General features: G+C 44.3%; 1 protein-coding gene across 1 annotated transcript in view; it reads left to right on the forward strand.

The window, feature by feature from the left end:
* Positions 1–5,401: 5,401 nt before the first annotated feature.
* CREG2 (cellular repressor of E1A stimulated genes 2) overlaps positions 5,402–26,300 on the forward strand; it is a 36,781-nt gene continuing 15,882 nt past the window's right edge. The window contains exons 1-2 of the mRNA XM_045445670.1: positions 5,402–5,891; positions 8,785–8,954. Coding sequence (XP_045301626.1) covers positions 5,475–5,891; positions 8,785–8,954 — 587 coding nt within the window. The 5' untranslated portion in view covers positions 5,402–5,474. The remainder of the gene's footprint in view (positions 5,892–8,784; positions 8,955–26,300) is intronic.

The following is a 26,300-nucleotide window of genomic DNA, read 5'->3' on the forward strand; positions in this document are numbered from 1 at the left end:
GTGGGTGGACACAAACCTTCCATCCACTGTAATTATCTAAATGCCGCACAAAGACAAAGAGACAACAGATACGAAAGACAGGTTAGAGACCAGAGGGAAGGTCCAAAATGTTTCTAAGGAAAGGAGGAAGGAAGAAACCCACACCTAGTTGCATACCAAAGACATAGAGAAGAGTTTTAAAGCCACAGGAGAAATAAAGAACAGTCATCTTCAGAGGTGTGGCCACGAGACTGGAATCTGACTTCTCAGCAGCAGCACAGGAACCGAAGTGGAATGAAAGCCTCCATGTGTTGAAAACAGGCCTACTGCTAGAATTCTGTACTCAGCAGAAATATTTTCTGCGAGTGAAACAGAAGTAAACTTCAGACAAACAAAAGAGAGTGTGCCACTAGTAGACCCTTGTTAAAGGAAATTCTAAAGGATATACTTCAGTAGGAAAGAAAATGATCACAAATGGGTGATCTGAGATACAAGAAAAGATAAAGAGTGAGGAGACTGGAGAGTACATAGCTAAATCTAAATGAACGTAGACTGCATAAAATAACAATGTCTCATTGTATTCAGAAAAATACAGCATTAAGACAAAAATAACGTGTAAGTCAGGAAAAGGGATAGTCTTTTGAACAAAGAGTGATGGATCAATTTGATCTCTGTAGGGACAAAATGAACCTCATTCATATACAGAAAATGTTTTTAATGGATTACAGACCTAAATGTAACATAAAACTATTAAGCTTCTAGAATAAAACATCAAAGATATTTTTCATGGGCTTAGATCAGACAAAGATTTCTTAGAAATGGTACAGAAAGCACAAACCATGAAAGAAAAAAAAATGATAAATTAGACGTTACCAAAATTTTAAATGTTTGCTCTTCAAAAGCCACTGGTAAGAAAATGGAAATGCAAGCCACAAACTGGGAGAAAACACTGGCAAAACACCTACCTGAAAAAGGACTGGTATGGAGAACATATAAAATAACTCTCACAACTCAACACTAAGAAGACACAACCAGATTTTTAAATGAGCAAATATTTACACAGACAATTCACCAAAGAAGAGAGACAAAAAGTAAGCACATAAAAAGCTGCTCGATATTGTTAGCCATTAGAAAAATGTAAATTAAAACTGCCATGAAATGCCACGACACACCTAGTAGAATAGCTAAAATTAAAAAGCCACTCAATAGCAAGTGTTGCCAAAGATGCAGAAAAACTGGGACTGTCATGCAGCGTCAGTGGGAATGCAAAATGGTATAGCCACTTTGGAGGGAAAAGAAAGCTCGACAATTTATTATAAAGGTAAACCTATGGTTACCATACAACTCAGCAATCTTGCTCTTAAATATTTACTCAAGAGAAATGAAAACGTGTCCCCACATAGACTTGTACGTGAATGCTATTAATAGCTTTATTCCTAATAGCAAGATAAATAAATACATACATACATACATACATACATACATACAACCCAAGTAGCCATCAACTGTTGAATGAATAAACAAAACTATGGCATGTCCATGCAAGGGAATACTACTCACTAGTAAAAAGGAAAACACTCCTGATACATAGAACAACATGGATTAGCTCATGTGATTATGGAGACAGAGGTCCCATGATCTGCCATCTGCAGGCTGCAGGCCCAGGAAAGCCAGTGGGGTAGTCCCAGTCCAAACACAAAGTTCTGTGAACCAGGGGTGCCAATGGCGTAAAGGCCCAGCCTGAATCTGAAAACTGCAGAACCAAGAGTGCTGATGTCCAAGGTCAGGAGAAGGTGGATGTCTCAGCTCCATTCAGACCCACAAGGACTGGGTGATGCCCATCCCTATTGATGAGATTAATCTTCTTTATTCATCTACTGATTCAAATGCTAATCTCTTCCTCAAACACCCCCACAGACACACCCAGAAATGTTATTTTACCAGCCATCTGGACATCCCTTAGCCCAGTTAGGTTGATGCATAGAAACATTAGCATTAACAACTACCCCAAAACAATCTGTGGCACTTTTCAATACCAAAGCACTGGAATAAACAAAATAAAATTAATTCTTACAAATCAATACAAAAACCCACAGGCAACCCAATAAAAATGGGCAAAAGACATTAACAGGCATTTCACAAAAGAGGATATCCAACTGGCCAATGAAAGTATGAAAAGGTGATCAGCCAACCACATCAGTCATTAAAATAGAAATGAGACACCATTACTCATCCACCAGACTGGGGGGTGGGGGGGTGGGGAGAGAGAAAAGACAGAAAAATCTAACCATAATCTGTGTTGATGAGAATGTGGAGCAACAGGAAAGCTCATACACTGATAGTAGCAATGTAAATTGGTACCATCATTTTGGAAATCCGTTTGACATTATATAATATAATGAAGCATACTTCTACCCCACAACCAGCAACCCTACTACGAGGTATATACCCTAGAGAAACTCTTGAATGCGCACCAGTGCCTTAGTTTGGATTCCTCCAAAGGGTCTGAGACAAGGACTTGGCACACGGGTAGTTTACTTTGGGATGTAGTCTTAAAGAACAGGAGTGGGGGACTAGAGTGATTGGACCAGGGAGGAAGGAAAGCCATTCTAAGGCTGTGTCCCTTAGCTGTTACCACTGTGAGCAACCGGGGCTCAATCCTGCTGGATACCCTCTGAGGAAGGGTGTAAAGTGAACTGCTCACCCATGACCTGGAAATCCTTTGACTCCTGTCCCCATTGGCCAAAGATCCCTTTTCTTGGGATCTATGAGTAGAATAAATTACCTTTTCAATGGCAGGCATCTCTTGATCACCTGGCCTCACCATACCTGAATAATAAAACCTATTAAAACACCTACCAACGGGGGTATCTGGGTGGCTCAGTTGAGTTGGTTAAGCATCTGACTTCAGCTCAGCTCATGATCTCACGGTTCCTGAGTTCAAGCCCCACATTAGGCTCTGTACTCACAGAGTGCAGAGCTTGCTTCGGGTCGTCTGCCTCCCTCCCTCTGCCCCTTCCCCACCTCTCTCTCAAAATAACCAACAACAACAAAATAAATACAAATAAAAAAAAATAAAACACCTACTGACAATAGTTGAATAAATGGTCATATAGCTGCACTATGCAATACTATACAGCCATATATATCTACAAACAACAAAGTAAGTATGATTCTCAAACATAATTTTGACAACATAGAAAGACACAAAAAATTAAAGTATGATTTCATTTATATAAAGTTCAAAATAGGGTAAGATGAATCTATAACACTGAGGATTGCATGTGTAGGAAATCCAACTATAAAGGAAAGCAAAGAAATGTGTATCACAAATGTCAAGACAGTGATTACCTCTAAGAGAGGAGGCAAGGGATTGTGATTTGGGGAGAGAGGCATATGGAGAGCTTCTGGGGAACTGGCAATATTCCCTCACTTCACCTGAATGATTTTAACAGGTTTTTTGTACATATATTTTTATGCATTTGCTGCATGCATTCTCTCAAGAAAAATATTTGTAAATTACTATCATGTACCTTGATGAATGAACAGAGGGATTAAAAGTGAGGATGAAAATAGATCAAAATGCTAATTGTATTAATCTATCTGGTGCATGTGTGGGTGTTCACTGACTGTAGAACCATAAAGATGCCAGATCGCTGCAGTGGAGTCTGGGAGGATGTTGCAGTGGGACAGACAGGGATAGACAGACAGGCAGGGACAGGTTACAAGGGACCTATATACTGAGTTAAAGAGCTTGGACTTTATCCTGCTGGCAATGAACAGTAAGAACTGGGCATTTATTCTTCACATCATGTGCTGGGACTGGCAGAGGAAAATATCCACCTCCACTAGAGCCTCAAAGGAAGAAGTGGCCCCTAACAGCCAAGAACAAGAGCCTGGGTGGAAGGAGTCAGCTGCCAGGCTCACCTGCCTCCCCCCTTCTCCCCCCCCCCCCCCCCCCCCCCACCGCAGAGCATATGATAGAAAAGAGGCTTGGTATGCATCTATCACGTGTCTGCTCTGTGCTTCTCCTAGGCCACTGGGATAGAAGTGACTGTCCTTATTTTACAGACACGGCTGGTAGGTGATAGAGCAGGATGTCAATTCATTTGAAGTCATTTGAAAGAGCTCACGTCTTTTAATGACTTGCTATACTGCCTCTCCAAGACTATGGGACACATCATTCAGGGGCAAGTGAGAGAGGCTGGCAAGTCAGCAGCATAAAAGGATGGCAGAGCCATGGGAGGAGACGAGATCATGCAGAGAGAATACCAGAACTCCCCTTAGACTAGCAACAGAAAGAAGGCATCCTGGAAAGGGTGGCTGGGGTGGGATGGGAGGCCAGCTTGGAGTGTACTGAGGAGATTAAGAAGACTTTTTAAAGAAAAATGGCTTTGAATAGGAGGGAAATGAGGAGGTAGATGGAATGGAGGACAGGGTAGATAACGGATCCTCTGGCTACTGCACAGTGTAACATTTACCAAAATATCTACAAAAATTCTGATGCTAGTTCAAGTCAATTTCATCCGTAACAAACTGGAAGCAGGACTATTAGATGTTAGGTGGAAAATCTAGAGCAGAATATGTCTCTTAATGGGCAGATAAGGGAATACCATAAGCAGAAGTTAAAAAGTGTAAATGATTTAGAATTATGTTGCTATCTATAAAACTTCACTATTGGAAACAGCTCAAATTTCCACCAATAAAAGAATGTTTTGAAACTCTGATACATTCTTACAATTCTCTGCTACTCCATCCCAGCCACTTTGTCTCTGGGTGTTTGCTATCTTTTACTTTGGTTGATATGTAAAAATTTGACTTTGCCTTCAGAAGAACTCGCAGCAATGCACTCCTAAGTAAAGCGTAAGACAGTCATTGTCCTTACAAAGCAAGGGAATGGCTTTGGCATCAGACTGACTCGGTGGTAATCTTACCTTCACCATTTACTTAGTTTCCTCCTCTATAAAATGATAACAGTCCCTACCTTTATCTATTACCAAAATATAAGCCTCTCCAGACGTTAACTTATTTAATTCTCCCATCCATCACCCAAATGAGTTCAATACCGTGGTTTGCTTGTTTTTCTAATAACGGAACTGAGGCACAGAGAGGTTAAGTGACCCGGCAGGGTCACACAGCTGGTAAGTAGGGGAGTGTGTTGGTTCGCGATTTGAACGCCCACCACCCCCTGGCTGCAGAATCCGTGCCATCCAGCAGGTAATGAGCCCATCCCCGGACCTCGCACACGGTGAGGACTCTGCGCACGGCGGCCGCAGGACGTGCAGTATTCGAGTGGAATCCGCTTTTCCAGGAGCTCGACTTCTCAACACGGCGGGAGTCTGCGAGGGCATCCAGGGGTGGGGACCCCGCCCGGGAATCCTGCGGCGGTCGCGAGCGGAGTCCAGTTCCGCGCGTCCGCCGCACGGGGGCGCTGCCGCCCTCGCCGCCGCCCGCGCGCTCCAGGCTGTCCCCGCGGCAGGGCGCGCCGCTGCAAGATGTCCGTGCGCCGCGGCCAGCGGCCCGCGCGGCCGGTCACCCGCCTCTCCTGGCTGCTGTGCTGCAGCGCCCTGCTGTCCCCGGCCGCGGGCTACGTGATCGTGAGCTCGGTGTCTTGGGCCGTCACCAACGAAGTGGACGAGGAGCTGGACAGCGCCTCCACCGAGGAGGCGCTGCCCGCGCTGCTGGAGGACTCGGGCAGCATCTGGCAGCGCAGCTTCCCGGCCTCGGCTCACAAGGAGGACGCGCACCTGCCGCCCCCGGGCGGCGCCGCCCGCTCCAGGCCGCCCCCCGCGCCGCCCGGGATGTTCTCCTACCGGCGGGAGAGCGGCCCGAGACTGCGCCCCAGCACCGCCCGCTTCCTGGCCCACGCCAGCGCCTGGGGCTGTCTGGCCACCGTGTCCGCCCACGAGAAGGTAAGCAGCCCCGCCCGGAGCCGGCTGCAGGTGCATGCCTGGCGGTGGCCTGGGGACCGGGAGATGCTAGCGACCGCTCGCGCGCTCGGATCCAGGTCTCACAGACGTGCCCCGCCGGCGGGGTTGCGCTGTGGCCGGCGCGTAAATAACGGAACCAGATTGTGCTTTGGTTAACCTGGCAAAATGGGGGGCTTGGGAGGTGCTGACAGTCAGGCATCCTGCCAGGCGCGTGGGGATTGAAGTGCAGTCTTGAGATGGTCAAAGAGGCGTACACATAACCAGCGCCTGACCCGAGACCTGGACAAAAGAAGCCAGAGCCGCCGTGGGCATCATAGAGTAGGCGCGTGCAGCCTCCCAGCCCACAGCACCCAATGGACCCGAACTTCCCGGTCACCTACTGACACTGGGGACTGGGAGAAAGACACCACGGGGGGTTTGGTGGAAGTTCACATTTTGAAATATGGAACTTAAGAGGTTTTCTGGAAAGGAGGCTTAGGGTGCAAAGTGTATAAATGCTGGAATGAGTTGTTTTCAGCTGCAGTTTTATCATTCGGTTCGTAAATGTTCTTACTCACCTGTTAGGTATGATTCCACCTTAAGCCAAAATGACATGGATAAATGATGAGGAAGTGACATCCCTAAGTATACATGGCCCAGAAAGCTTTTAGGGCTGGTGAGATCGATGTAAGGGTTTTATTACAGAGAGGTACTTTGAACTCCTGTTTAATTTATGCAAAATAAATATTTTTTTAGGGAATGGATAGGTCATTGGCCAGCGGCAGGTTCTTACCTCACGTATGGTCTCATCTGTTTGGAGACTGGCCAAGTCACCGAGTTGTCCACTTTATTTTCCCCTTCTATGGAATTAAGTGGTTGACTATGTTAGTTTTGAAGGTCCTGTTTTACTTTTTAAAAAATATTTAAATGACTTTATTCTGATTATGGCAATGATCTTAATCACGTTCACAGCATCCAAATGGTTCCTCACAGTTATAAATTATGCTCCTAAGACATACCTTAGGAAGATATGAAGCTTAAATAATGAGGCTGATCTTAGTCTAAAGCACGGATTGTTCTGGGGTGTGTGGCTGGCTCAGTGGGAAGAGCGTGTGTCTCGATCTCAGGGTTGTGAGTTTGAGCCCTGCATTGGGTGTAGAGATTACTTATATAAATAAATAAACTTAAAAAAAAAAAAAAAAAAAGAAGGATGTAGACAGAGTGAATGTTTGAAAAACCCCTCGGGGCACCTGGGTTGCTAGGTTGGTTCGGCGTCCAACTTCAGCTCAGGTCATGATCTCACAGTTCGTGAGTTCGAGCCCCATGTCAGACTCTATGCTGACAGCTCAGAGCCTGGAGCCTGCTTCAGATTCTGTGTCTCCCTCTCTCTCTGCCCCTACCCCGCTTGTGCTCTGTCTCTCTCTCTCTCAAAAATAAGTAAACATTAAAAAAAAATTTAAAAACACAGATTGTTCAAGCAATTAAAAGTCTAGTGCCAACTAGACTTAGTCTAGTACTAAAGATATTTTGACTTTTGACATCTTTTTTCTTAGCGTTATTAGGAATTCCCCTTTCCAATATTGACATTTAGTCCAAATTCAGTCCATTCAGAGAGCATTTACCCTATGCATGTCATGTGTGCAAAGCATGATTCCAGGCAATTTATGACAAGCTGAAAAACAGAATCTGTAAATGAACTTATGTTCCCATTTTGGAAGACACCTTAACATTGTGTCTTCTCAAATGATGAAAGCCATCTCCTATTCCAGGTCTATACACCATTGCCATGCAGTGCTTTAAAGACAAGACAGCTCCTGAGTTCTGGGCTCAGTCACAGTAAGGAATATTCTGTAAAGGGTAAATAAAGCTCATGAAGGTTGGAATGCAGGACCCAGCAGGGCCTGGGAAAACCTAAGAAATACTTGCATACATGTCTAAGAATTTCACCTACTCCACTGAAGATCATGAATAAAAATGGGTGTGCAATGTTTCTGTGACTTCCTTTTCTCTAAAAGGGCAAGTTGCTGACTCATATAATGAAAAATTGATTACAATTAAAAAATGGAACTAATAAGTGAGAAAGTGGTGTAGCTGTAAAAGAAACAATAGTAGAAAGTTCTCGGAGTCCAAAGACCAGGTAAGATATTAAAGTTAAGACTTAAGATCTATCCCCAAAGTTGTCAGAACTTTTTTTTTTTTAATTTTTTTTTCAACGTTTATTTATTTTTGGGACAGAGAGAGACAGAGCATGAACAGGGGAGGGGCAGAGAGAGAGGGAGACACAGAATCGGAAACAGGCTCCAGGCTCTGAGCCATCAGCCCAGAGCCCGACGCGGGGCTCAAACTCACGGACCGCGAGATCGTGACCTGGCTGAAGTCGGACGCTTAACCGACTGCGCCACCCAGGCGCCCCATCAAAGTTGTCAGAACTTTAAGAGAGTCAGTGAAGGCAGTTGGGCTCGCAGGGGCAGGTTGTAGCTGACTTCCATAAATTTCAGTGCCACCCCCAAATAATTTTAAATGTAACAAAGTGAGGGTGTTTTCTATGCACATGCAGCAGCTTCAAGAATAATCCCCTAGCCATCCTTCCAAACAGAATGTCCCTGCTCAGCTCCTCAATAGAGATCCCGGAGCTATCACCAGGTGAGTTGGGTCAATTGGGAACCACTGTGCCTTAACTTACTACCTGTCAGAACCATGGTGATGCCATGCCATCCACATTGCTATATTTCCTGGCTAAGCTCCCAGCTCAGGTCAATCCAAAACCCTGCATTGAAAACAAAAAATGAAATGAAATGAAATGAAATGAAATGAAATGAAATGAAATGAAATGAAATGAAATGAAAAATAAAATAAAATACCCTGCATTGAAAAAGGTTTTTTTGGTGTTCGTTAGATCCCAGGACTGCCATTTGGGAACTGCCTGCCCATCAGCGACGGCCCCTTGAACAACAGCACTGGGATTCCTTTCTTCTATGTGACACCCAAGGACCCTGCAGTGGCCGATCTGATGAAGAACCCCATGGCCTCCCTCCTGCTGCCAGAATCTGAAGGAGAGTTCTGCAGGTAGACAAAGAGTTTGGCCTTGCCCATACAGGTTCTTTGTTATAAAGCAGAGGGTCTATGGGGTGGGACCTTTCTGAGTTGCATCAATTTACTGGGGCCCTGAGATGCAAAATGATGTGTTCACCAACTTGAAGTGGAAAGAGTATATGTACCTTTGGACTCAGATAAACAGAATTCCACCCCTCACCAAGCTATGTGATTTGGGGCAAGCTACCTAATTTTGCGGAGCCTCGGTTTCCTCATCTGTGAAATGGGAATAATAATTTCTGCCTCATACGGTTCCTGGGAGGGTTGAGGATCTTGTACAATATCAGTGAGCAAACAGGAGCTCTTGTTATGATGGGAAAGGGGAAGCTGGGAGGTTGATGAAGGAAGATCCAGTAGTTTGTCTGTGGGGCGCATGGAGCATAGAATCTATTTACCACCCCCAGAGTCTCCTGGTTCGCTCTCTATTTACAGTTTTTCAAATGAATTTCTAACCCACTATCCCCCACCACCAGAGATGTGTGCCCAAAGACCCCATATTCTTTAATATACCCTCTCTTAAAACTCTGAAAGAAAAGACATTTACGTGCAAATGGAGCATTGATCCAACACCTCTGTCTGAACTCAAAATGTAGAGCTTGAAATCAGATCCTGCCTGGAGATATCTGGACCAAGTTTGTGTGGGGGCATGCAGGGAACCCCCTGGACAGCAGCAAATGCAACAGGTGGCTGGCTTCAGGCCAGTCCCTTAACCCCCAGGACTCTGTCACTTCACTATAAGATGTAGTGACCCTTCAGGAACTAGGATAGGATTTATCCCAATTCCAAAGTTTGATTATTTTTTATGCAAAGCATAAAAAAAAAACATATAAAACAAACATTGATTAGTTCTTTCCGGGGTAGGGGGGTAGGTGGTGGTAATAATCAAAGCCACAACATGCTGTAAAATGCCCAGATAAAAGACCTTGTCACTTCCCCTTGGGACACTGACAAGGAGAGTCGGCACCAAGCTGGAGACAGTTCAGCTGACCCAGTTCCCCAGCAGGTATGGCAAGAAGCCAGGAAAAGGGATGTTTCCTCTTTCAGGGAATATTCTGTGTGTTCTTGGCCAGTCAAGCTTGCTTGCTGGCACTAGAAATATGTGCCCAGGATACCTTTCTAAACGCCTGAGGAGTACCTAGGTCAGGCATCCTAAAAGTAGTCATGAGGCTGGAGAGTGTTGATCCTGCACCTGCCCTTGAAGACAGACAGCAGAACACAGAGCGGTGCATGCAGCAACTGCAGCTCACAGGTCGTGGAAGGAATTTATTGGAAGGTTCCAGGCGGACGTCAGCAGGAGCTGAGAGGAGAGCTGGCAGCCATGAGAAACCCAGCTTAGAGAGGACCTTGCCAAGGGGGACTGAGGTTCTGCCAAAGCTGGGCAGGCCGTCTACATGGCCTGGAATCAATCATGTGTGCAAACCATCTTCATGGCAGGCCCACATACCAAAAGTGCAAACGTCTGCACAACACCCCAGGGCAGCTCGGGGCTGGAGGTGGCCACCCAGGCCCCACTCAGCCACCCCAGGGCCGAGGGCATCAGTATCTCAGCACGCTTGTCACTCTGGCCTGGAAGAGGAGGGATAAGTGCCATCAGGCTCCCCAAGTCTAGATCCTCACATGAGACTCCTTCTCAGAACTCCTCCCTCCTCACACTGTTTAACCTTCTGAAGCGTTAAGACACAACTTGAAGAAATAGGTACAGATCAAGGTTAGCCCCAGTGAGCACCAAAGCTAAGGTTACCAGACAGTGAGGGTTGTTATCACCCCAAGGTCCACTACTTCCAGTGAACTGCTTATGACCAGGGGTGACTCCTCTGAGTGAGCTTCCCAGTCCAAGTTCAGCATTACATTTGAGGTTTTACATCCAGAATCTTGGTAACGTTGAGCCGAGAGACTTACCAAGAAAGACAGGCAAACACTGAAGCCCTGGGGAAACAACCCAAGCAGAAGCTCCTTGGGCCACAGGAGCATAACAAGGCATCAGGCAGAAGTGCCCAGGGCTAGGAACCACCCCGACAAGTAAGAAGTTCAGGGGACAGCCTGGCAAGGCAAGCACAAGCGGCCCCTGCTCCCTGATCCCAGGGCCCGGACGGAGGGCCAGCGACACCACAGGTCTTTGTCAAGCTCTTCAAAGTGTTTCCCACAGAACAGGGGGATACAAAAACACCTGTTTCTCCTGATGATAATGGTGATCATGACAACGATGATGATGAAGTTGATGAGGAGGATGATGATGAATCAAAGCCACCTGATCCTTTCATCTTCGGAAGGCAGCTCTTACTCAGGAAAATAAAAATTGCCTTCATTCTATAAAGTTGGTGAGTTGAAATTGGGAATCAAAAACTTGCATTTTCACCATAACATTTGGTGCCTTCCATGGGCTCGTATTCTCTGTGGCTCTTATTCTCTGTGGCTCCCCTCTGGGGAGGGGCCGGGTCTTTCCCATCTCATCCTAAGTGGGAAGACAAAGCCAGAACTGGTTCCTTCTGTGTGATGCATCCCAGGGCTCTGTGGGCCCACAGGGCCACGTTGGGGCTGAGGAGCCCTCGGCAGCTGAACAAACCAAGGTCAGGCCAGAAGGAAGCAACGTGGCCGCTGAAGCTCTGAGAGAAGGAAAAGAGGTGCCTTCCCAGCCATTCCCTGGGCATTTCAGCTACAACCTGCCTCTGCGTGAATCAGGGTTAGCCCTGGTGCCTGTGGAGTCTGGATGGGGACAGGCTGGTGAGCTCCACTTCCACGGGCAAGACGCAGCTCAAGAAGCGGGGCCAAACACAATTCCTGCCTGAGGGTAAACTGAATGCATCTGATTCTACTACAAGGGCGGGCTGAGCTGGCCGCCTGCTTTTAGAGCTCCACACACAGGTAGATAGCTGTGTGTGCGCGTGCATGGGCGTGCACCTGTGTGTAATGTCACACGTTCATATTATCCATTCTCACAACAGAAACGTCAACTGCCCCCACTGGGTCCCCCAGGCCACTCTGTCACCTTGAATCCATCGTCAATCCAACATCTGAAGTGATCTTTCACACCCCAAATCAGATCCTGGAATTTCCCTGCTTAAATGCTTTCATTGGGAAAAAATAACGAAATCCTTGGTAATGGCCTAACAGACCATGGGTGGCCAGGATCCTGCCTCCCTCTCAGTATAGATAAGAGAGCCTGATCCTTTGCTAATTGACTTAATATTTGATGCCTATTCTAGTTTTATTAATTTGAGAGCTTTAACTTGAAAGCTCATTGTAATCCAAGCTGATATGTGTTTGGCAGGTAGCTAAGAAATGCGCCTTTTTTTATACATATAATTGACATGTAACGTTATATAAGTTTAAGGTGTACAATATGTTGATTTGATACATTTATATATTGCAGTGTGATTAGCACCAGAGTTTAGCTAACACCTCTGCCACATGCCATGATTACCATTTCTTTTCTGCGGTGAGAACATTTAAGATCTGGTCTCTTAGCAACTTCGGAATCTCTGCTACAGTGTCTTTGCCTGGGATCACTATGCTGTGCGTTAGCTGTCCAAAACTTACTCATCTTCCAGTTATATGTCTTGTACCCTTTGGCCAACGTCTCTCTGATTTCCCCCAATCCTCAGGCCCTGGTAACCACCATCCTACTCTGTGTTCTGGTGAGTTTGGCTTTTTTTTTTTTTTTAGATTCCACATGTGAGTGAGATCATATCGTATATGTCTTTCTCTGACTGTCTTTTCTCACTCAACATAATGTCCTCAGGGACCATCCATGTTGTCCCAAGTGGCAGGATTTTCTTTCTCACGGCTGAGTAATATCCCATTGTATATATAAGAAATGCTTTTCACTGAGTAAGCACTCATGTATGTTGACTCATATCTTGCCTCCCAAAATTGATACTTAGATCCATCAAAACTGCTATCGGTGAAGGACATTGAGTATCCAAAACTCTCAGGAAGTTTAATGATGAAAATACACAGCAGATATCCTTTCCTTAACTGAAGCTGGGAGAGGCCAACATCTTGAGAATAAGGAAAGGGACAAATATTTCTCTGTATTTTACAGGTGTATGGGGACCTTAAAGAGTTTCTCGGTGAATCTGAAAAACTCAACCTGGGATACTGCATCCCATGTAGTTAGGGGATTTTCCCCCAAACTTTTCACCGCCCGATCCTCTGATCCCTGAACTTACCCTAAAATGTCACAGTAAAGTCACTAGATTTCATCGCACCCAGCTGTCTTGACTCCCGCCAGGACATATTGAATTGGGTGCTATTACCCTGTCTTTCTTCCTGCAGGAGATCATTTGAGAGGGAATCTTACTGGATAATAAGCAGAAAGTGACTTTCAGTACTGATTAAGGACAGGATTGGTGGTTTCTAAGGGACAAAGCTCAGGTCTCCAAACTCAGGTGAACATGACAAATTGAGAATAAGATTCCAGTTTACAAGCTTCGCCAGCAATCCGCAGCCCCCTCCTGTCTCATTTTCCTCTCCCTTCAAATACATAAGCATATAGAGATGCTCCTATGCCAAAGTGAATTTATGCTCAGACCAGAGACCCAGTTGTATGAAAATCCAGTAAATAACAAAGCCCCCCAGAGACATTTCTCATCCACTGAAACATCTTTTCTTATGGAGCATGCAGGCTTGAACACCGCGGATTTTAGGTTTTGCATCTTCTCAGAGAGCCAAGGCAAAGCAGGCCCTCTGGGTCAGGAAGGGTTCTTCTATTGAGTGACATTCTGTTGTTGGCATCAGATGAATTTCCATTTTGAAGACTGGAAATAAATGGAAACAAAAGAGGTTTATCGGATGCTTTTCACAATGAAAAAATTTTGATAGTTTGGACAAATGCTATGTTTCTATCTGAAAACACTTGTTTCCTTTTTCCCAAAAGGTTTTTAATGAAATATTGCCATGGCCCGTTCCTTTCCCCCCAGCTGAGGGCATCTCTGCCCAAACAATGAGCTTGTCAAAGGTCTTTAATTGACCAGGACTCAGTGTGGTTTGGCATCAGAGGAGATGCTAAGATTCTGGTTTGCAAAGGAATCTAGTTTCTGAGAGGGAGGTGCCAGACCCTGAATGGATTACAGCCCAGTGGGTGTGTAAAACATAGGATGGGAGGCTTTCAGAAATGATGATCCCTCAGAATTATTGGCTTGGGGGGCGGGGTGCCATGTTGTGGATGCAATTCTACACCGAAGAATCACACATCAAAAAGGCATCACTCACACTAGAGAGTTTGGGACAATGTGCTTGGACACAGATTCCTGCCCTATCCTCTGAGTAGCCCCTGCATTTGATAGGCACATTAACAGTGTGAGAAATTCTTTTGGTAAAACGTGGGAGGGTGCTGATGGTAGGGCTGGTCTGCCTTTATGCCACAAGCACAGGATAAACGCTTGGTGGGCGCGCACAACTCAAATAGTGTACTGAGTTTAATTATTCCTTCTCTGCAGCAAATGACAAGAAATTCCACAAATATAAATGCCCCTTAGCCTGCATCTTTTTAACTATTCTTGTAGGAAGAAGAAATACGTTGAGTGGTAGCTGAAAACCTCAACCCAGCCCAATTCTAAATGCAGGCTCCGGGATTTGTGCCCCTAGAACTGCGTGTGGAAGGCACTCTCTTCCATCATTCTCTAGGAGAGTTTGCACACAGAGTGAACATGTGCTTGCAACAGCTTGCCTGCTAACGGCCAAGATACATCTCCGTCTGCACTCTGTCTACCTGAGACGCGACATGAGTTTCAAAGCACAGGGCCCAGCCCTCATCAGATAAAGAAGCTGAATTCAATTTCTCTTCACTGAATTGTGTTCATTCCCCTTGAAGGCAACATATAAATCTTCTAAATAGATTGCTGTCTGTCCGGATTCATGTTGCCTCTTCTCCTTTGCCTACACATCCCTGAAATCCTAAAGCTAACACTAACCTGAGTTGCTTTTAAAAGAGCTGTCTGGGAAGACCAGGGAGCCATGTGGACAGAAGACTAACCGAGCAGATGTTTGAATATTCTCTCCCATCTTTCACTCATTTCCATGGTCAGTGCTCCCAATAACCTGCAGCCACTTCTTTCTCCCGAATTTCATTTCAGCTCCATGAAGTTCTGTCCCTGTGATTCCCAGGACGCTCATTTCATGGGTCCACTGATGATTCTGGTTCCTCTGTCTTTATACACCTCTTTCCTGCATCTCTGACTACCTCTCCTGATCCAGTTCATAATGTTTTATTCACCTGGTAGACATGATTCCTCCTTGAGCTGAAATGATATGGATTCATAAGGATGCAACTTCTGTAAATATACACCTTCCAGAAAGCTTTTAGGGTTGCTGAGATAGATTTAAGAGTTTTATTACAAGGCCCTTCGCCTCTGGAAATCAATAATCTCTTTTGTATATCTATTGGATTTGCCTATTCTGGACATTCCCTATAAGTGTAATTATATAATGTATGGTTTTGTGACTGATTTCTTTCACTTAGCACAATGCTTTGCCGATGCAAAATGAACAAACCTTTTAGAATCTTTAAAAGCAAAAAAGAGCATTTTATTCAAGTCCAAGTTAAGACAGCTGCCTGGGAAACACACTCTTGACAGGGAAGAACGTGCTCCAGAGAGTGAATCATTTTTACAGAGTTATATCCTTTTTACATCTTGTAAAAGCTCAAAAGATTATGGATTAGCATGTAGGCAGGAATCGCAAGTTTTGTCATAAAGCAATGCAGGGAGCAGGAGCATTGATCGATATCTCAAGGACAAGATGGTGTTCCTTTAGGCTACTCACTCACAAAACAGGTGTACGATGTGTGCTTGGCCAGCCGTAAATTGGGCTTGAGGTTGGAACAAAGTCTACGGACAGTCATGCAGACTTAGAAAGAAATATAATATGGCTTCCACTGCAGATCACACTGTTAGAGTTTTTCTCCCATCAGTTTTCAGGGCTCATTATGTTTTAGCATGGATCAACACTTCATTCATTTTTATGGCCAAATACAATTTTATTGTATGAATATACTATGTTTTATTTATCTATTTTTATTTATCTGTTCATTAGTTGATGGACATTTGCTCCCATGTTTTGACTATTACGAATTATGCTACTATGAATATTTGTGTACAGGTTTTTGTATGGACATTTTTTTTTTCAGTTCTCTTTGGTATACACCTAAGAGTGAAATTTCTGGGTCATATGGTAACTCTGTGTTTAATTTTTTGAGGAACTGACTGTTTTCTTCACTAGCTGCACCATTTTATCTTCCCATCAGCAACATATGAGGTTTCCAGTTTCTCTATATCCTCATCAACCCTTGTTATGCCTTTTTTATGATAGCCATCCTAATGGGTAAGGAGTGGTGTCTCCTGTAGATTTGATAAGTATTTCCCTAATGGGTACTGATGTTAAGCTTCTTTTCATGTTCTTATTAGCTACCTATATATCTTCTTTGGAGAACTACTTAATGCCTTTACCCATTTTTTCAAATTTATTTATTTATTGTCAAGTTAGCTAACATATAGTGTAGTCTTGGCTTCAGGAGTAGATTCTCATAATTCATCACTTACATACAACACCCAGTGCTCATCCCAACAAGAGCCCTCCTCAGTGTCCATCACCCATTTTCTCCACCCCCCCAACATCCTATCCCCATCAATCCTCAGTTTATTCTGTGTATTTAAGAGTCTCTTATGGTTTGCCTCCCTGTTTGTATCTTATTTTTCCTTCCCTTCCCCTATGGTCTTTTGTAAAGTTCCTCAAATTCCACATATTAGTGAAATCATATGATATTTGTCTTTCTCTGACTGACTTATTTCACTTAGCATAATACCCTTCAGTTCCAGCCATGTTGTTGCGAATGAGAAGATTTCATTCATTTTCATCACTGAGTAATATTCTGGTGTGTGTGTGTATGGGTGTGTGTGTGTGTGTATACATACATAAATACACTACATTTTCTTTACCCATTCATGAATTGATGGCCATTTGGGATCTTTCCATAATTTGGCTATTGTTCATGGCACTGCTGTAAACATTGGGGTACATATGCCCCTGTGAATCAGCACTCCTGTATCCCTTGGATAAATTCCTAGTAGTGCTATTGCTGGGTCATAGAGTAATTCTTTTTTTTTTTTTTTTTTTTAATTTTTTGAGGAACATCCACCCTGTTTGCCAGAACTGCTGCACCAGTTTGCATTCCTACCAACACTGCAAGAGGGGTTCCCTTTCTCCACATCCTTGCCAACATCTCCTGTTTCCTGAGTTGTTAATTTTAGCCACTCTGACCCGTGTGAGGTGGTATCTCAATGTGGTTTTGATTTGTATTTCCCTGATGATGAGTGACGTTGAGCATCTTTTAATGTGCATGTTAGCCATCTGGACGTCTTCTTTGGAAAAGTGTCTATTCATGTCTTCTGCCCACTTCTTCATTGGATTCTTTGTTTTTCAGGTGTTGAGTTTGGTAAGTTTTTAATAGATTTTTGATACTTACTAACTCTTTATCTGATATGTCATTTGCAAATGTCTTCTCCCATTCCGTCCATTGCCTTTTAGTTTTGTTGATTGTTTCCTTTGCTGTGCAGAAGCTTTTTATATTGATGAGGTCCCAATAGTTCATTTTTGCTTTTATTTCCCTTGCCTTTGGAGACATGTCAAGTAAGAAGTTACTGCAGCCGAGGTCAAAGAGGTTGCTTCCTGTGTTCTCCTGTCGGATTTTGATGGTTTCCTGTCTCATTTAGGTCTTTCATCCATTTTAAATTTATTTTTGTGTATGATATTAGAAAGTGGTCCAGTTTCATTCTTCTGAATGTTGCTGTCCAGTTCTCCAAACACCATTTGCTAAAGAGACTGTCTTTTTTCCATTGGATACTCTTGTGGCTTTGTCAAAGATTAGTTGACCATATATTTGTGGGTCCATTTCTGCATTCTCTATTCTATTCCATTGATCTATGTGTCTGTTTTTGTGTCAGTATCATACTGTCTTGATGATTACACTTTGTAATATAGGCTGAAGTCCAGCATTGTGATGCCTCCAGCTTTGGTTTTCTTTTTCAACATTACTTTGGCTATTCAGGGTCTTTCGTGGTTCCATACAAATTTTAGGATTTGTTTTTTCTAGCTCTGTGAAGAATATTGCTATTTTGATTGGGATTGCATTGAATGTGCAATGGCACCCCTTCCAAACTCCATGTCTCGGGCTTGTACCTTTCTCTTCTTTTCTGTGTCTCACCAACCTCCCCAAGCAAAACCAAACCCTTCTGTGTCTACTGCCTCTACAGGAATCCAAAATGCAATAACATCAGGGAGGATGACATTTGCAGGATTGCACACACTTAATCTCTCCTTCTTTCCTCCCACACACCAGCCTGGGTGCACTGGGGAGGGGGCCTTCCCTTGCCCTGATCATCCAGACTCATTAACGTACTTTCCTAAACATGAAAGCAGCCCTTCCTGAGACGCATTTGCTACTCTCTGCTCCCACCACGTGGCCTCTACCCTAGTCACACAGACATGCAGGAATTCATGGCCAGCTCCGGTCAGTTATTGTTTCTAGTAGTGATTTTATTTTCTTGCTCCTTCAGGAGCCAAAATATGCAGTTAAGCTAGACTTGGAGGTCAGGAAATAGCAGATGGGGTATCAGACTGGAGGGCTATGCAAACTGATTACCAGGGAACAAGAGGTGAAGGACAGACTTGGGGGAGGTTCAGTAGGAGAAGAGGCAGTTCCTTTCCTGCCAGTGCTGCATACATCCCAGGCTGGGAATGGACCAGCAAGGCCCTGAACTAATCCAGAAAGAACAAGGTCACAAATGGATTCCAAACTTTGCATCAGCGAGGTCTTTTTCATTATTTCACTCTATACTCCATATACTATGAAATATTTTTGTCTAATAGGCAGACAGTGTTTTGAAATAATTTATCCCCCCCCATTTTTATTACTCAAAGACATATGTACATATGCAAATCAAAGCTTGTGATCAGCATGACATTTTTACCTCACTAATTCCAGAGTGATTTAATTCCAACCAAAAGCAAAGAAAATGGCTTTACATGGTGTCAAGAACTGTGACAGGTCTAAGATTTTACCCTATTTGCAAGCAAGTTGGCTATGTTCCTTCTCACTAACAAGTGAGCCTGCCATGGTTCGTGGATGCTGGCAGAAGGCACAAAACTCATGGGTCAGAGAAAAAGGGCTGTTACTCACAGCAATATTAGTAGCTAGAGCAGCAGCACTTTATGGCAGGGGTTCCCATGGGCCCTAATTCCCACAGGGATGTGAAGAGGACCACGGGCATGTGTACACACAGTGGGTCGCATTATGGGAAAGGAACCCTCAGGCCAGAGAAACAAAATCTTGTATAACAGAGCAAGCCTGCCTGCCATCCCCCCCCCACCCCCAAGAAAGACAGCATCCACATCCTACTGGACAGTAAATAAGCCTGCCCTTCACCCCAGAGGGAAACACTGTCTCTTCCAAGGCTGTTTGCTCTATAAAGATCTTCAAGGAAAAGATGGTCCCAAACACAGGGAGCTAGTCCTCTGCTCACAAGAGTTCAGAAACACGAAAGACCCATGGAGAACTTCTGCCAGAGAGATGGTGTATAGAGTCTTATCTCGGAGAAATGCATAGATTTGTGAATATTTTTTAAATACAGGCCATTTTTGCTTCACATGATCCCGCGTTAGTACCAATGGTAGCATATGGGAACCACCCTTACTTTACACAGTTCCACCATGACTTTACTACCTGTATTGAGAATAGTTTGTGGATCACTATTTTTTTAAGTGTTTATTTATTTTTGAGAGAGAAGAGTGTGAGGGCATGAGTGGGGGAGGTGCAGAGAGTGAGGGGGACAGAGGATCCAATATGAGCTCCGCGCTGACAGCAGAGAGCCCCATGTGGGGTTCAGACTCGTGAACCAAGATATCATGACCAGAGCCAAAGTCAGACACTCAACCAACTGAGCCACTCAGGCACCCCTGTGGATCACTATTAATACCACCCAGCATTAGGATCCATTCTAACAACAAGAAGAGTTCCAGAAACTGCAAACCCTCCTTTCAGTGAGGAACCACTCAGTTGCAAGAAATAGAAAAATAAGCTCAGATGTGCTTAGAGAGTTTAAAAAATTGATTAGTTGACATATTTGAAAAGTCCAGAGGTAGGCTTTTCTTAGGGGCTCTGCAGTGTTGGCCAAAATGAGATTTTCCCGTTTCTCCTGTCTGCCTCCTCCAGTGTCTGCTCCATCTTAAGGGTGGCCCCACTTGTGATCCAAATGCGGTGCTGGCAACTTCGAGGTCGCTCTCTGCTTATGTCCAGCAAAAGCAGGCATCTCACCAGGTAGACTCCAAAGGAGAGTAAGGGGGTTGCCATTCCAGAAGTCCCCAGCAAGTAGGTCCTTGAGCTTTAGTGACCAAACTTCTTGTGCCAATCCCTGAAATGTCACTCTGGCCAGGGGATAGAGCATGCTGGTTGTTGTAGGCAATCCCAGCCCTCAGGATGTGGGGATGGAGTAGGGCTCCCTGAAGCTGTGTGAGGGAGAAGTGGATGCCTGAACAATATGCAAAGTACAGAGGCAAGAGGCGGGAGTGCTTCCTGCAACCCCTGTTCACCAAGGTGAACTGGAAGGGTCCCCTGGGTACAACTGCATCCCCCTTCCTGTCGCTGGTGCATTTACTGACCAGGTGTGTTGCACTCACGTGACTAAGGGTGGGGTTGCAGTCTGACCTCTTCCAGATGGTATATGGTTTCCTTTTGCTGCTGTAACAAAGCACCATAACCCAGTGGCTTCAAACAACACCAACGTTAAGGTTATGGAGCACAAGAGTCCCAAACAGGTGTTAGTAGGCTAAAATCCAGGTGTAGGCAGGACTGTGTCCTTCCAGGAGGCTCTAGGGGAATAACCATGTTCTTGCCTTTTCCAGCTTCTAGGAGCTGCCTGCACTCCTTAGCCCATGGCCCCTTCCACACTCAAAGCCAGCCATGGCTAATTGAGTCTTTCTCATACCACATCTCTGTGACACTCTCTTTGGCCTCCCTCTGTGACCTTAAGGACCCCTGTGACTGCATTGGGCACAGCCAGATAATCCCAGATAATCTCCCTATCCAATGCCAGCTGATTAACCACCTTAATTTCTCTTTGACAAGTCACATGTCTCAGAGATTAGGCTGCAGACCTCTTTGGGTGGGGGCATTATCCTGCCTACCACAGGTGGGAAGAAACTTAATGCTGAGTCTAGCTGGGTTGCCCACTATGTAAATCGAGTTTTCTATTTGCCTATTTAAATACATCATCTCCTTTGTATTTTATGTAATCACCACCAGTGGAGAAGCAAAACACTTCCTATTTACATATGATGCTCCCTATTTAAATTCTGTAATGACTTACTTATGAGTACTAATTTGTTGCTTTCATCAAAGAGCAATTTGTGAAGAAATTAGCTTTCACAGTAAACAAATAATTGGGTACAACTGATGGCAGTCTTGCCCGGTATATGTAAATTTTGTTCCTGTTTACTATTCTTACTTGTCTTCTCCTATCTCGGGTTTTTTACAAAGGTCAATATAGATTCAGTTTTTGTAGTTATTATGTGGATTGCTTCCCATCATTCCTTCCCCTTAACCCACAAGAAAAATTCACAGTTCAGCAACTAATTTTTGCGGTTTCATAAACACAGCAGACCATAACGTTTCCAGTGGTATACAATGTTCTCACCTGAAGCAATTTACCTGAAAATGTGGGCATGTCCAGTGTTTCTCTTGCTATAACTCAACAGGATGTATAATAAAAGAAAACTTCCAGGCAAGTGAAAACAAGTTCCTTAAATATAAGCAAAACATATGCTTTGCTTAACAAACGTACCTTTCTCAAGATTTTAATGCAATGTAACGGATGAGAATGAGTTTCAATGAATCGTGCCTCAGGGCTTCCATTTTAGAAATGTGTGCCATCTGGGAGAAGAGGATCTGTGAGAGTCTGCTTGGCCAGCTGTGTCAGGAGCCCCCAAACCACCCCCGGGCTTGATGACTCACAAAAAAACTCACAGGATTCAGGAGCTCGTGCTTTATGACCGTGAAAGAATACAGATCAAGGTCATCAGAGGAAAAAGCTGCACCGGGCAGAGTCCAAGCAAAAGCAGGCACAAGCTTCCAGGAGTCCCTCCCACATGGAGGCACACTTAATTCTCCCGGCCACCACGCATGACGACGTGTGCAAAATATTGCCAACCAGAGACGCTCACTTGAGCCTTGGTATCCGGGGTTTGCACTGTAATTCAGTCACATGGGCACTACAGAGTCTGCATGACTGATCTGAGCTACTCCGTCTCTGGGCCCCACGAGTTCAGATTGATCCAGTGTGGCCTAGGGCCTCAGAAGGAGGTGTCAAGAGCTCAGAGGTTAGCTTCCAGGAGCCAGTCAAGGGCCAGTCCTCCTGAAACAGGCCATTCTTTGAAATGTGCAGGCTTTGAGCAACTGTGGTCTGCCGAGTTAGCTCTTTGCCTGCGTGTCAGATTACGTGACCTACGTCGTGTGGATATTGTGAGGCTTAGACAAATCAGTTGCCTTAAAAGATATGTGATGTTATGTAAAGAAGATATGTAAATGTCATATAATCACACCTGATTTCAAAAAGGAAAACAGAAATTATATCATTTTCTCATCAGTAATAAAATTATGAAGTGAAACAAATGAATAGGTAGCTAAGTGGATAGATTTGAAATGATTTGCTTGGCCTACCCAGAAACTGGCAAGGTCCCCACAGTGGGGACAGCTTTTGCCATGATGCCGGGGTACATCACAGTATTAGGATGGTAAAAACACACAAACTTCCAGGAGCCAGACAGTGTGTGCTGTCCCCACATCTCCCTGGGCTCCTTCAACACAGGTTCCCAATACAGGGAGAGGATGTGCCAGAAACATAATAGGTCTCCATTTTAAGCTTAAAAAAAAAATACTTCCAAGATTTTATAAGTTAACTCCCCCCTACATTATATGTTAGCTACTACTCTCCTAATTTAACCCCTTCCATCTCACAACACCCTACCTCTGCAACAAATGTAGCCAGAGAGGCAGAGGGGGAGGCTTTTGGTGTTCACCATTTCATAATGACCGTTCAGTCCCTACCATCTTTGTGTTAGCTCAGGCTGCCGTAGCAAAATACCACAGCCTGGGAGAATGAAACAGGAGAAATTTATGTTTTCACAGGTCCAGAGTCTAGAAGCCCAAGACTAAGGTGTCAGCTGGGTTGGTTTCTCTTGAGGCCTCTCTCCTGGGTTTGAAGACGGCCACCTTTTTGCTCTGCCCTCACATGGGCTTTCCTCTGCCTGCCCCTCCCTGTTCTCTTCTTATAAGAGCAGCAGTCCCATCGGATGAGGACACCCCCCTTATGACCTCATTAACCTTAATTAATTAATTAACCTTAATTACTTCTCTGAAGACCCTATTTTCAAATACACTCATGGGGCACCTGGGCGGCTCAGTCAGTTGAGCATCCGACTCTTGATTTCGGCTCAAGTCATGATCTTGCGGTTCATGGAATTGAGCCCCAAGTCCAGAGCCTGCTTGGGACTCTCTCTCTTCCTCTCACTTCCCCAGCCCTTGCTCATGCTCTCTTACTCTCTCAAATACAGTCACACTGGGAATTCGTGCTTCACTATTTGAATTTGCCAGGCACACAGTTCGGTCCACAGCAATCTTCTTGATATTTCATGATCAATACCCCCACCAATTGAGGCTGTAAAATTCCTGAACTCTCCAGCCACCCCACCCCTTTCAGCCCCCGTGACATTTGAGCAGCAACAGCATCACTATATGAGGGCTTGCTACACACCGGGAACTATTCTAATTATATTGTGTAAGGGTTTAATCCACATGTAAGGGTTCCAGAGACCCTGACGAACAGCCTTCCTCTTCCAGTCCCACAGTCAAACCAGGGGTCAGAAAATGATTTCTGTACTGAGGAGATGGCAAATTTTGTAGGTGAGGGGGGCCATGCAGTTTCTGTCACAACCACTCAACTCTGCCATTGTAGCCTGAAAGCCGCCACAGAATGGGACTGTACTCCAATACAACTTTTTGCAAGAGTGCAATCCAAATTTCATATAGATTTCATGTGTCATAAAATCTTCTTCTTTTGATTTTTCTCAATCCTCTAAAAGCACAAAATCCACTCTTCTCTCTCGTGCCAAACAGAAACAGGCGACAGGCCACGCTTGGCCACCCAGGCCATCATTTGCCAGTGGAGGAATGAAAGAGTAAAGCAGACAGAATAGCAAAGTATTGCCTTCTCGTTGACCTAGCCAACATGGTGTGGGCCAGGGAACTCCAGAACTCAATAGATGCACACAGTCTGCAGCACTGCACCCGGGGCCTCCCTGAGCTGTGGCAGGTCTTTCTCGTTTATGGCAGATGGATAGCATAGTATGTGCACTTCCTGCAGGGAGATGTTCGGTGTCTTCTTTCAAAGTCACCAGTTAATGTAAATCTGAGTAGTGGAGAGAGTCGAGAGAGTTATCCTGGGGAACCTTGCTCATCGCAGGACCGAAAAGTCTCCCTGTCTCCCACCACCAACACCTCGAAACACCACTATAAGGCAGGAACTTTTTGTGCCTGTTTCTTACAGGTGAGGAAACCGAGGCACAGAGAGGTTGAGTCACAGCCAGGATTCCAGTCTAGGAGGCTGAATAGGAGCCCCTACTCTCTCTCTCTCTCTCTCTCTCTCTCTCTCTCTCTCTCTCTCTTTAGTTTATTTATTTATTTTGAAAGAGAGAGAAAGAGTATGAGCAGGGGAGGGGCAGAGAGAGGGGGACAGAGAGAATCCCAAGTAGGCTGGGCATTGTGAGTGCAGAACCTAATATGGGGCTTGAACTCACAAACTGTGAGATGGTGACCTGAGCCTAAACCAAGAGTAGGACACTTAACCGACTGAGCCACCTAGGCATCCCTGAGTAGGAACCCATACTCTTAACCACCTCACTGTATGCCTTTCATGTCCTTCTGCATTTACCATATATCAGAATGCTTGGCTATCCGGACTGTACAAGACAGACAAGGAAGGAGTACTCCACCTCCCTTTTTCCTGACTCTAACTGACCTCAAGCAAAAGGAAAATGCAAGCTATTCCCCACTTCCTTCTCCTTTGATGTTGGAGAACAATCCATCATAAAGTTTTCTCATTTGGCCTACCATAATGAAATGCGGTGCCAGAAAAATCTTTCAAGGCTATAGACTAATGGAGAAGGGAAATAATTCAGTCTGCCTCGAAGACAATCTTCTCTATCTTTAACCTGCTCACATTCACTTACTGTAGTTTCACATTTATATATATGAGAAAACCATTCATTACTTCCTTATGATGTTCATCGTGCTTTTACATTCCTTTGAACTCTGTGAAGAAGGTAGGCAAAAATTAATGTCCTCATTTTTCAGAAGAGGAAATTGAGGCTATGTTCTTGGGGCTCCAGCTCACAAGGTCGATGGGGGCAATGAGACCAGACACTGTATTTGCTGTGACTCAGCTATGTCACACAGCTCTCACAATACAAGTAAAATCATTCAACGTCAGAGGTGGATCTTTCCAGCTCCTCCTGTATATTCAGTAGACAGAAATAGTAGATAAATGGTTGAGAATTTTGTGAGTAAATAGATTTCCCAGCATGTACTTCTCGATCTAAAATGTTCACAATTTAATTTTTGAGTGGAAACAAATAAGATAAAAGCTCTATGTAGGCTATAATTCCAAGTTTATTTAAAAACACTTATTTTTACTTTCTAACATATTTTTATAGTCTCTAAATCTTCTACATGGAAATTCTTTGTTTTTAATCTTAACATTTTTTTATTATCTAAAGTTTTAAAATACAACTACAGACTTCATCAATCTAAAAAAAAAAAAAGTGGTAGGAAGAAAAACATTCTTTTAAATGCATACTCATAAGAAACAAAAAGAAATCCCCTGGGGGTCAGAAATGAAGATGAAACAAACAAACAAAAGAAGCAGAACCAGAACTTCACTAGTGGGGTTTGCGGTCTGGGAAAAGTAGAGGCTTAGGTTTTGATACAATGAGAACAAAGAAACAATATCTTGGGCTGGGTCAGGTGACGGGTTAGAAATAAGGGCCCATTATAAAATCTGACCCCCAAAGAGCTACACTTTCAATTGAAGATTGGGAGACCTTATGCATTTTAGATATCTTTATCTTATAATCAATTTAGTATATCTTGGGTATCTATTTCTGGTATTTACTGTTTCTGCTGGCTCTTGCTTCTTCCTGTGAATTATGGACTAAGGTCATCTTTAACAAGGTTTTGTCTGAGAATCCTTTGAGGATTTCCCCAGGGATACCAAA

Source organism: Leopardus geoffroyi, chromosome A3 (genome assembly GCF_018350155.1).
Source record: "Leopardus geoffroyi isolate Oge1 chromosome A3, O.geoffroyi_Oge1_pat1.0, whole genome shotgun sequence".
Taxonomy (NCBI): domain Eukaryota; kingdom Metazoa; phylum Chordata; class Mammalia; order Carnivora; family Felidae; genus Leopardus; species Leopardus geoffroyi.